This window comes from Hypomesus transpacificus, unplaced genomic scaffold (assembly GCF_021917145.1).
Source record: "Hypomesus transpacificus isolate Combined female unplaced genomic scaffold, fHypTra1 scaffold_31, whole genome shotgun sequence".
Taxonomy (NCBI): Eukaryota; Metazoa; Chordata; class Actinopteri; order Osmeriformes; family Osmeridae; genus Hypomesus; species Hypomesus transpacificus.
The window spans coordinates 1,573,771-1,585,675 of record NW_025813837.1 but is presented as its reverse complement, the minus strand read 5'-3'; the positions used below and the strand labels follow the sequence as shown (position 1 = coordinate 1,585,675).

General features: G+C 50.7%; 1 protein-coding gene across 2 annotated transcripts; it reads left to right on the top strand.

The window, feature by feature from the left end:
* The first annotated feature begins 502 nt into the window (after positions 1 to 502).
* dnajb5 (DnaJ heat shock protein family (Hsp40) member B5) lies at positions 503 to 11,669 on the top strand. 2 transcript variants are annotated; one of them, XM_047016053.1, is made up of 4 exons: positions 503 to 924; positions 2,524 to 2,786; positions 4,158 to 4,837; positions 8,764 to 11,669. In XM_047016053.1, the coding sequence occupies exons 2-4, from the start codon at positions 2,576 to 2,578 to the stop codon at positions 8,995 to 8,997; spliced, it is 1,125 nt and encodes a 374-aa protein (XP_046872009.1). In that variant the 5' UTR covers positions 503 to 924; positions 2,524 to 2,575; the 3' UTR covers positions 8,998 to 11,669. The 2 variants fall into 2 exon arrangements, with proteins under 2 accessions (XP_046872009.1, XP_046872008.1); XM_047016052.1 differs by lacking the exon at positions 503 to 924 and adding an exon at positions 1,220 to 1,416.
* Positions 11,670 to 11,905: the final 236 nt, after the last annotated feature.

Genomic DNA, 11,905 nt, shown 5'->3' with positions numbered 1-11,905 from the left:
TATGTACACCTCAGACAGATGCAGCGCTTCTATGGTTTTGTCTCCCACTCACATCCTGAGTGCACATGGCTTTCATGGAGTCATCCTTTCAGCTCTCCATGGTCTTTTTCACCCGAGTCAACATGTGCGTCTGTGAGTGTGTGCTTCTGTGTGTGTGTGTGTGTATGAACAGTGAGATAGTTCTGGACTCTGAATGCAAACCACTACAATCACTTGACTCAACACTGTTGACACCACACGTCTGGCCTGAGTAGCATCCAAGTACACACACACACACACACAAGCACACACGCAGGCACACACACGCAGCCTCTGGCACCATCCATGGGCATACTGGTGACAGTTCTCTGCTGAAGAAAAACATAGAGCCAGAACTCTCTCTTTCTCCGTCTCTCTCCCTCACACTATCTCTCTCTCCCTCCTCTCTCGCTCTCTTGCTCTCTCTCTCTCCCACACTCCCTCTCCGTCTAACACACACATAAACCCACATGAAAAGGGCAGCCTATCCAAATGTCTTTGTTTTTCATTCTTTCTGCCCGGACAGCGACAGATGGGACCCCCAGCGTGTTTAGACAGAGCCCACCTAGGAATGATCTCACATCAATCTGTCATGAACGAAGCAGTGACGGTAGCTGCTGAATAGCAGGATTTGTCGATAAAGTGTTGGTCTGCTGCATTGACAGAGGTTATCCAGTTCAATTATTATCTTTGCGATATATTGAGATTTGTCTTGAGTGGTCCGACATTACCCTGGACGGTTCTGCTCTCGTGTGTCTGCAAGTGTAAAATCTCGGTGTCGGGCGAAGTTTTCAAACCGGTAGGCGGGTCATAACCACTGAGTGCGTGACAAACGGAGTTCACCGTTAAACTGTTGCGGGGTTGCTCTGTGAAACACCGACTTCCATCCACGGGCAAGTGGAAAAGGTAAGGAGCTAAACGTCTATTATTCGTTGTGGAATAGTTCAGGGCTAACTGTGATCGGTGGTCTCCGGTCCTGTCTGGGCTGTGATTTACGGAACGCATATGCCACATTGTGGGGTAGATATATAATGTATATTTTGGTTAGCCTATTGCAGGGTTGAGTATATGTCAGACGTACATTCGAAGTTATGGCAGTTTTTATTAGCGTATTGCTGAGGAGAGACGAGGAAGTCAGAGAGACTAATCGCAGTCTTTTATTGGCGCATTCGTGCGTCCAGTTGTATTAGTTACCGAGTCAACGTCAGGACCCCTCAGTTCAGTCACCGGTTATTTCGGAACGCCGGTTCGCGTGACGTCACCTCATAAAGAATCCAGTCTGGTTCACCGGGCAGCAGGGAGATAAGGAGGGAGGGAAAGAGGGAGAGGGGAAGGAGAACGGTTGTGCCATGCTCATCTGACCGAGCAGTATTAGGCTACATCTGAAAATTATCACTGGTAAGAAACCGTTTTATTTCGCTCTTATCTTACGTTTTTCGGGATGCCGTCTGCCGAGGCTGTCGTCACTGATCAGAGACGATTTCTACCGCTGACTGAACGATTCACCGCTGTTATAACCTAATTTGGACACCGCTTCTCAGTAGTGGTGGTGCTGTAAGACTCGAGCGCGTTCGGACGCCCGGCGCGCGTCTCTTTGTCTCTCTGTCTTCATTTAAAAGGCAGGCTATAATACCGGCTTCCGTCGGATTTGTTAACTGTTTGTATTACAGTTGCATATATTATTGTATTCCCTGGAGCTAGTCATACCATGTTAAGCCCACATTTCGCAGTGGGCAAAGGAGAGCTTTGCTAACTGGAGTGTCACCTGTGCCTTTTCAACAGCATTGCGGTTTTCCCATCATGTAAGCAGCTTCCAGCATCTCATAGCAACGCCTACAGGAAACTGTGCCTTTCGACCACAGACCCCACTTTCCAACCACATACCCCCCTATTCTGCCATGGTACTAATACCCATCTGGAATTAGGCAATTCAGGATCATTGTCATATACTGTAAATGTGATCATTAAACAGGGATGTAGCCCATTCTAATTATATCGTTAGCCTATGTTGGTGCTGGTTCTTAACCCGTCAGACGGGGATTCCATCACTTGGAGATTCTACTACACTACCATGGCAACAAAACGATTACGACATTCCCATAGCAACACCTAGAGAAAATAGTTACTACACTACATATGCGGGGGTGGGTATGCATAAAGCTCTCTAAGAGTGTGTGGTTGTGTTTTGGAATAAGGGTGCAATATATTGAATGATTCTCAGGAATCAAATTGTAAATATTTTATTAAGGACACCTACAGATGTAACAGCCTGACGGAGGTACTGATTGACTGATTGTTTTCAACAGGGATGTTTGATTGAACTACCTGACTGACTGTCTTACTGACTGTCTGACTGACCAACACTTCTATCCACCTCTTCCTCCTTGTCAGAGAGGTGTGTGTGTCCGGGGCAACGATATGGAATTGTAGCCATGGGGAGGGAATATTAGACTCTAACTCCTCCCGTCTCCCCCCCCCACCACCCTCCACCACCACCCCCCCCAGAGAGTGAGGAGGCCGTGTCTGGGGCTGCCGGTCCCAGAGAGAGTGCTCCGCCATGGGGAAGGATTACTACAAGACCCTGGGCATCCCCAAGGGCTCCAACGAGGAGGAGATCAAGAAGGCGTACCGCCGCATGGCCCTGAGGTTCCACCCGGACAAGAACACGGACGCCAACGCCGAGGACAAGTTCAAGGAGGTCGCTGAGGCCTACGAAGTCCTCAGCGACCCCAAGAAGAGGGTCATCTACGACCAGCTGGGGGAGGAAGGTGAGCGTTTGGATTCCAAATGTCCCTGTCGCAGATACTGGTGTGTTCCAGACTCTCTGAGTGGGGTGTGCAAACTCCACATTTATTCCCCCGACTAACCCGGAGAGTTCCAGAGGCAGAAGAGGCAGACAATATGTTTAGACTTGTTTTAAAGTCCTAATCAGACACAGGGACCAAGGACTGGGCTGTTTAGACGAGCAACACCTAGCCAACAGTTCACTTAGCACAGCTAGAAACACTTAGCACGGCTAGCAACAGTTATAACACTTAGCAACACTTATAACACTGTATCTCAGCCTCTGAGTCACTTTCTAATACCACACTGACAGGCCACTTTTCGCAGTCTGAAGTGTGATCATAAAACCTGTGTGTAGTTGTGTGTGTGTGTGCAACTTGTGTGCAACTTTTCAAAGACTATGTTGCGAGTGTTCATGTTGCTTACACAGAGCAGCTATCACTCCTTGTTAAGACACACTTACCACTCTGTTATGCTTTGTGTGCGTCTCTGTGTCTGTGAGCGAGTGTGTGTTAGTGAGTGAGTGATATTATTAAGCACTTATTAGTGTGCGCATATGTGAGTGTTATTCTGTCTGACCAGCTTTTTCCAGATTGCATTTCCGAGTCTCAGACAGGCAAAATCCATGTGCTGGCGGAGATATGAATAGAAGTGAGGTGGTGTGTGTGGGGGGGGGGAGGAGGGGGGGGGGGGGGGGGGAGGGGGGAGGGAGGGGGGGGGGGGGGGGGGGGCTGAACTGTAGAGTTGATCAGTTTTGTTTACAGCAGATCCTGTGGTAGGTCTCTCACCCACATGGTCTCCCTTGTCACCGACAGTTATGCTACACGCTTCTCTCAGTCCAACAGTCTGAATTTACCTGGGATGAAAATGTATTTGTTTAGCAGACGATTTTAACCAAGGCTATACAAAGAACAGGGCGGGATTTAAACCTGAGACCTCTTGACCTGCAGTCAAATACTCGAAGCATTAAGCTAAACCCTCGCCTGAAAGCTAGGTGTACCGTTGCCAGGAGACAGATGTGGCACTGTTCCTGTGTGGTGTTCAGCACAGTGTCTGGTTGAACAGTAGGCTAATGTCTGCATTTGCCAGATAAGTCATAATACTTATTGACGCATGCATTGTTCTTTTCTTTCACCTGAGGTCATCCACGCCAGTGCTATGAGAAGTGTGTGTGGGCTTGTTTGTGTTAGGGAAACAGAAGAGGTTCATGTGTGTGTCTTTGTCTTCAATGTCCATGTGTAGGCCTCAAGTATGTGTTGGTCCTCATCTGTATGTACATGCAGGCTTCTTTGTTGTGTGTGTGTGTGTGTGTGTCTAAGTTCCACTGCCTCACATCTCTCCCCTCTCCCCCGCAGGTCTAAAGACAGGTGGTAGTGGCTCGTCCGGGGGCCCAGGGAGCTCCTCCTACCACTACACCTTCCACGGCGACCCCCACGCCACCTTCGCCTCCTTCTTCGGCGGCTCCAACCCCTTCGACATGTTCTTCGGCTCCAACCGCAACCACAACCGCTCCAACGGCTTCTCCTTCCACGACCACAACCACCACGACCAGGAGGCGGACCAGGACATGGAGGACGAGGACCCCTTCGCCCAGTTCGGACGCTTCGGCTTCCCGCCCGGCATGAACGGCTTCCCCGGAGGTGGCGGTGGCGGCGGAGGGGGGGGCGGGCGGAGGAAGGGGGTGCCGTCAGAGCGCCTGGGAGGGGGCCGCAGCCGGCAGCAGGACCCCCCGGTGGTCCACGAGCTCAAGGTCTCCCTGGAGGAGATCTTCCACGGCTGCACCAAGAGGATGAAGATCACCCGGCGCCGGCTGAACCCGGACGGCAGGGGCATGAGGACCGAGGACAAGATCCTCAACATTGTCATCAAGAGGGGCTGGAAGGAGGGGACAAAGATCACCTTCCCCAAGGAGGGCGACGAGACGCCCGAGAACATTCCGGCGGACATTGCCTTCGTGCTGAAAGACAAGGGCCACGCCCACTTTAGGAGGGACGGCTCGAACATCATCTACATCTGCAAGATCAACCTGAAGGAGGTAGGGGCGTCCGCTCTTTATCTCTCCCAGTGTCTCTCTCTCTCTCTGTCTCTCTCTCTCTCAACCCATCTCTCCCTCTTTCTCTCACCCTCTCTCTCCCCTCTAACTTTTCCTCTATTTCTGTTCCTTTCTCTCTTTCCCTCCCTCCTACCTTTTTTTCTCTACCCCTCTCTCTCCCCATTGCTCCCATCTTGTGCACTCTCTCACTTTACCTTTCTCTCCCTCCTCTCTTTTTCTCTCTCCCCTTTACTCTCTCTCTCTCTCCATCTCTCTCTCTCTGTCTCTCTCTCCCTCTCTGGTAAACCGGGTGAACTAGCTCCAGGGCAGCAGTGTTGTGTGCTGGTGTTTGAGGCAGCTCTGTGGGAGGGGGCTGGTCACCGTGGGCCAGCTGGGCACTGCGTCTCTGTCACCGCCGTGTGAGCGGCCCGGTGGGAATGTGGTGTCCCTGTGTGACCGCTGTGCCTCCACTGTTCAATATAGCACGATAGATCATCCGGCCAGGTCTCTCACACACACACACAGTCGCATGTATACACCCAGGCATGGTTTCATATGCACACACACACGCACACACACAGTCTCGTTCAAGCCTGTTTCGCTGTCTCATGCCTGCTTAGACGTTACATCATATGATGAAGCTGACTACCAATATTGCTTTGCATCTTCTACACTTCTCTCACTCAGCCCGACTTGGAAACACACAAACACACACACACACACACACACACTCAAAGCTGAATTGTTGTATGAGGGTGGCAATGGCCAGGGCAGCTATCAGTGTGACAAGCAAGACATTTAATTAGCCGTTCCTACACAGGCACCCGGCTCAGACCCGCCTGTGAAATTAAACAGTCTGTAATAGCTTTAATCACTGCCATTCAGCCTGCCCTATTGATAGACTGGGCGACAAACAGAACCCTGGAGGTTAGGGGGAGCCTGGAAGTGTCCGTGACACTGGAGTACATCCGAAACACCCAGACCCTCAGAATGCCTTTCTAGCCTACTTCTCCTTCTTTGTCTCCCCTTTCTTCTTCTTCTTCTTCTTCTTCTTCTTCTTCTTCTTCTTCCCGTGTTGTTAACGTGTTTGTTTTAGTCCCCCTCCAGCCCTCCAACGGCGGGGCTGTTGTGTGTCCCTCTGTGTTGTTGTTCTGCTACTCGGCTGCTTCTCTCATGAACAAATTGGCACATGGCTGCCTCCGCTCGGAGGTTTATATAAGAGCTATATCTGGAGACAGCGGCCCAGTCAGGGGGAATCAGACAAGACAGTTGAATCCTCTCAGACAATGCCCCGAGAAGGAGCGAGGCTCGGGGAAGGAGCGGAGGTGGAGGGAGGAGAGAGGAGGAGCGGGGCGGAACTGGAAGGGGGGGGGGGGGAAGGATGGTGTGGAGGGGGTGGGTCATCTGAAGCAGTCTCCAAAGCAAATAAGAGCTGTGTTTCCAGTTCTGGTTCCAGGAGCTGTGGAGAGGTGGGATTACTCAGAGGTGGGTCTGTAAACAGAGCTGACATCACATGGAGGCTACACGGATGGCTCCTGTCCTCCTCCTCTCCTCCTTCTCTCCTCTCTTTCTCCTCTTCTCTCCTCCTTCTCTCCTTCTCCTTTCTTCTGTTCTTTCCTCCTCCTCCTTTTCTCTCTTGTCCTCTCCTCCTCCTCTCTGCGGTGATGACACAACCAATGTCACATGCAGCTACGTCAACAACCTAAAAACAAAGCCCCTGTGCCCTGCCAGCTAGATAACAAAGAGCAGGCTCTATCGAGTTTCCTCATGATGTTGTTATCTACTAAAGCTGCAGAGTCACAGTAGCCCAGTCCAGCCATAGTTAGCAGGCTAACGCTAGCTGGAGAGCTCTCAGAGGCAGAGCAGTTAGCAGGCTAACGCTAGCTGGAGAGCTCTCAGAGGCAGAGCAGTTAGCAGGCTAACGCTAGCTGGAGAGCTCTCAGAGGCAGAGCAGTTAGCAGGCTAACGCAACTGGACAGCTCTCAGCGAGGGGCAGCAATCTGTCATCTGACATCACAGGGGCATTGGTTCCTTTGTCTTTATCTGTCTGCCCAGACACACACATGTCCAGAATGGCAGGATATGCAGACTACTGGCCTTAGCAGAAGGCAGACATCCCAAGTTTCCTGGAAGTTCCTGATAGGTTAGTAGAAACAAAGACAGACCAATCCTTTATTTTTGGTAGGCAGGCTGTACAGTCGGCCGGGTGGGCAGTAACCTCCCTGAATTGGTTTTTGCAGGTTTAGATGTTTGAGAAGGGTTGACTGGATCAGCTGAGGGGAGAATAATGGAGAGGCTTACATATCTTCCTGTTTGTGTGTGTGTGTGTGGGTGTATGTGGGTGTGTGTATGTGTGTGTGTGTGTGTATGTGTGTGGGTGTGTGTGTGTGTGTGTGTGTGTGTCAGTGTGGACATTTTTAGAGCTTTCTCGTCTGAGCTGAGGCTTATATAATCAGACTGTGGCCTGGGTCAGCTGGGTATGTGTCTCCTCGCTGGCATGGCAACCAGTCTGTGTCCTTGGCAGGGTTTTGGCCAGGGTCAGGGCCAGGGTCTGGGGTGGTCAGGGGGTCAATGTGTGGACCAGGCGTCTAGAACCACTCACAACCGCGGTTAACCCACGGTGCTTAGAGAGGCCAGTGATGCCGTCGTCGGCAGTACTGTTGCTCTCTTCAGTTCAGAGAGGCAGCTGCTGTGTCTGCCCCCTGTCTCCTCATGCTCACCCCCACACCCGGTTGTAACAAGCCCCCCCCCCCCTCCTAGACCACAGCAGCCCAGGAGAGTGACCCCTCCCCCCCCTCCCCCACTGTGGTTATTCTCGTCCTACACGAGCAGAGGAGAGGAGAGAATGGGGTGTTTTGAGCCGTGTGTGGTTGCTGTCACTCCAGGACATGTGGACAGATTTCCCTCACGACACACGTTCAGACAGGAAGTCGGAGTTCTGGAGAGTGGCTCGGATATGCAGCAGTGATGGAAGGCTTTCTTTCTGTAGGTCATGAAACAGGCTCACTCATCTTCAAACTCTCTTTCTTTCTCCTCTTATCCTGGCCCTGGCAATGAACAGACAAAGCTGTGTGTGTGTGTGTGTGTTCCACCTCCTGTCCCAGCCTATCTGACAAACCCCTCCAACTATTTACGAGCTCAGCTGATTCCTGTCTTAGTTCATTAGCTCTGGAAATGAGACCACATCTAAAATTAGTCTTCTGTGGACCCCACCACCCTCTGCTACGACGCACACAAACACACACTCTCAACCAGCCCGTGCCAACGCACACACACTCTCAACCACCCCCTGCTGAGACACACACAAACACACATGCCTACAACATGCACACACAAACACACATGCCTACAACACGCACACACAAACACACATGCCTACAACACACAAACACAAACAGACCGGAGCTTCCAAAATGAGTTTCATTTAAATGGGGTAGAGAACATTCTAGCTGAGGTTCTTCAGCCCGCTGCCCTGTTCATCTGAAGTCATGTTCTCAGAATGTTCCCAGAGGGTTGGAGGTTTAAATAGCCCCTTATAATTATTCTGTCCTGTTCTGCTTGCTTGTCAACATAGTATTGGGAAATAACAGACCAAAGCAGCAGTCAGGAACTGTGCTTGGTGAAGGCAGAGTGAGTTGATAGTTAAGAGCCGTGGATCCGCAGGCCCTGGTGTCGATCTTTATACTCTGGTGTATTCACAGATACAGACTCACAAGAAGTCACCATGGTTCCTCTTTTATTGCGTTTTTGAAATCCAGTCTGAGATGTTGATTTTGTCCTCTCTCCTCCTCTTCTCCTCTCCTCTCCCCTCCCCTCCTTCTCTCCTTTCCTCTCCTCCCTCTCTCCTCCTCCTCTCCTCTCCCCTCCCCTCCTTCTCTCCTTTCCTCTCCTCCTTCTCTCCTCCTCCTCTCTTCTCCTCTCCTCCTCAGGCTCTGTGTGGCTGCACGGTCAACATTCCGACGCTGGACAACCGTGTCATCCCGCTGCCCTGTCACGACATCATCAAGCCGGGCACGGTGAAGCGTCTGCGAGGGGAGGGGCTTCCGTTTCCCAAGAGCCCGTCGCAGCGCGGCGACCTCGTGGTGGAGTTCTCCGTCCGCTTCCCCGACCGCATCCCGCCACAGTCCCGGGAGATCATCAGACAACACCTGCCCCAGTCGTAGGGGGCCGTCGGACGTTAGGGGCCCCTTACTCCCACCCCACCCCCCCTCACACGCACACCACACACGCACCCCACACCCAGCCCTCCCCGACCCCTCTCCACCCCTCTCCTGGGTGGTTAGACAGCACTCTGTCGATACCGCCACCGCCCCGTCCTCGTCAGCCAGCAACCCTCCTTCACCCCTGCCCCCCCCTGTCCTCCCAACCAACCACCCCCCTCCCCAGCCACCCCCCTGTGGGGACTGCGCACAGGAGACTGAAGTGCCGAGAGAAACTGACGTTTTTTTTGTTTCCCCCCCCTCATCTTTTCTTTAGTTTGTGTTCTGGACTGTGTTTGTATCCTGTGTCCAGTTCTGCTCCAGCGTGACCTTGACCTTCCCCCAACGCTCCTTTCATCCCCCCCCCCCGTCTGCTTCGTCCTCATTGGATGAAGAGGGTGACTCACTCGTCTTTTTTTATTTCCGGGTGTTTCCCCCCCGCTGTATGTTTGAAACCGGATTGATCCCCGTCTCCGTCAGTGCGCCCTGTCTGACTAACCGCCATCCGTCACGCCCCCAGGGGTCATGTGATCTAGGTGGTCACCGCTCATCCACTCCTACGTCATCTTCTAACATGGTTTGGAGCTTCGAGAACTGTATTCTACAAAGGTGGCCATGCCTGGTCTGATGATGTGAGTTATATAGTAAACACACAACATGACTCTCTTTCTGAACAGGAGAGTTAGTGCACACTTTAGTCCTAAAACTACAACTCTGTTTCACATGGTTTCAAAAACACAAGGTGCCCTCCATAAGTGTTGGGACAGTAAAGTCCTAATTGCCATTGTTGGCTGTACACTGAAGGCATCTGAAAACACGATTAAAAGCTGAACGTGAGGCTTCAAAAGGGGGTATGGAATTCTATAAGTACCATTCAATCTTAGTTGGTCAAACATACGTGTCGAAACAGCCAGAAATGAAAGGTGACAATCTGTTCAAATTATATTTTCATGTGCCTTTACTGTACAGCTAAAATGGCAGTTTTGTCTTAACTGTCCCAACACTTGTGTGGGGCCCTGTCTTTGGCTCTGGAGCTGATAACATTTTAGACAATCTCAGACCTGTCCGACCACTAGGTAATCCAGGTGTCCAGGGCGTTCTAACTGAATCCAGGTGTGTGTTATCTAGGTGCTTTCTGTATAATCCACATGATGTGAAATCTAGCTAATCTGGGTGCTGTTCACTCTGAACGTGTGTCTCTTCTGTCACACTGAGAGGGACTGTTCAGTGCCTTAACCTGGAGACACACATTCTGAACACACACACACGCTCGCACACGCACAGAGAGAGACACACACAAAGAAACACATCCTCAGAGAGAGACATACACACACACACATGCACAGAGAGAGACATACACACACACACATGCACAGAGAGAGACATACACACACACACATGCACAGAAAAACACTGACCGGCTCCCACAGCATATTCTGTACAGATAAAGCACAAATATTCCTGAGTAGAGCTCGACAGGAGAACAGAACTCTGCTGGTGTCACTGTGTTCTGAAGCCATGTCTGGATGCTACTGAACTGTGCTAAGCTTGTTTTGGTCCTCGGCACGCCACAACGACTCCACAGTTGCTCGTGTCTGTTCCAAGATGATACTTGTTATACAGTACTTGTTTGGTGTCATTTTTTGAGTTGAGACAGACTATGTTTTTGAAAGGTCACTTTGTTTCAAGTGGAGGAAGATCTTAGCGTTTCCTTAAGCTGCCTGCAGATGGTGATCAAAGCGAATCCCCCGCTTCAACACGTTCTTGGACTGATTATGTGAATGGTTTGTGACATGTGAATGGTTAACAGACATACACACACACACACACTGATGATCAGCAGGTCAGAGGACTTCCGTGAGCACTTAACCCAGAGGCAGAGGCAGAGGCAGTGACAGAGGCAGAGGTAGTGACAGAGGCAGAGGTAAAGACAGAGGTAGAGGGAGAGAGGGAGTGTAGAGAGAGGTAGTCTGCGGTCAGATACAGGTTTGGTTCCTCAAACCCAGGTGAAGCCCAGAGTCTAGGACTGAGAACACCATCCAATACCATCAGGTGCATGTACTCTAACAGTCAGCTGGTGGATGGACTATAACCAGGCACTGTAACCAGGTGTATGTACTATAACCAGGTACTGTAACCAGGTGTATGCACTATAACCAGGTAGATGTACTGTTACCAGGTACTGTAACCAGTTATATGTACTGTAACCAGGTGTGTGTACTGTAACCAGGTCTATGTACTGTAACCAGGTGTGTGTACTGTAACCAGGTACTGTAACCAGGTCTATGTACTGCAACCAGGTGTGTGTACTGTAACCAAGCAGATGTACCGAAAAGCCCTGTTCTGTGACAACATCCAATAAGGGGTTTACAAAACATTTTTTATTCTAGCATGTGTGCGTGTGCGTGCATGTGGGTGTGTAGGTGCACTTGCCGGGTGTCTGTGTGCATGTGTGTGCGTGTGTTTCTGCGTGTGTGTGCGTGTGGTAGCCAGATAAGTGTCTAGAAGCCCGTTTTGTCCGAATGTTTGTACTATAATGCTACTGAAAGACTCACAGAGACGTACTGCTTCTGTACTTTTGACAACATTTCTGATTGAAACCATTTTACAATGACAAATAAACCAAATATCTGATGTTCACTTGTCATGGTGTGTATCTTGGGGGTATGGTGTGTATCTAGGGGTATGGTGTGTATCTGGAGGGTATTTTGTGTATCCGGGGGAGTACCATCAGAAGAACAGGCAGTCACTGGTGCTCTTCTCTAAATCACTCTGCTGCAGCTCATTTTCGTACTTTTCTTTTTTGAGAACTTTGAAAAGTCTTCTTTGTGCATGAGTGTATGAGTGTGTGTGTGTGTGTGTGTGTGTGTGT

Bases quoted from the DNA above. Each gene is read 5' to 3' on its own strand.
- dnajb5 (XM_047016053.1), top strand. From the start codon at position 2,576: ATGGGGAAGGATTACTACAAGACCCTGGGCATCCCCAAGGGCTCCAAC. The intron at 2,787-4,157 runs GTGAGCGTTTGG...TCTCCCCCGCAG, and splicing joins CGACCAGCTGGGGGAGGAAG to GTCTAAAGACAGGTGGTAGT. The intron at 4,838-8,763 runs GTAGGGGCGTCC...TCTCCTCCTCAG, and splicing joins GCAAGATCAACCTGAAGGAG to GCTCTGTGTGGCTGCACGGT.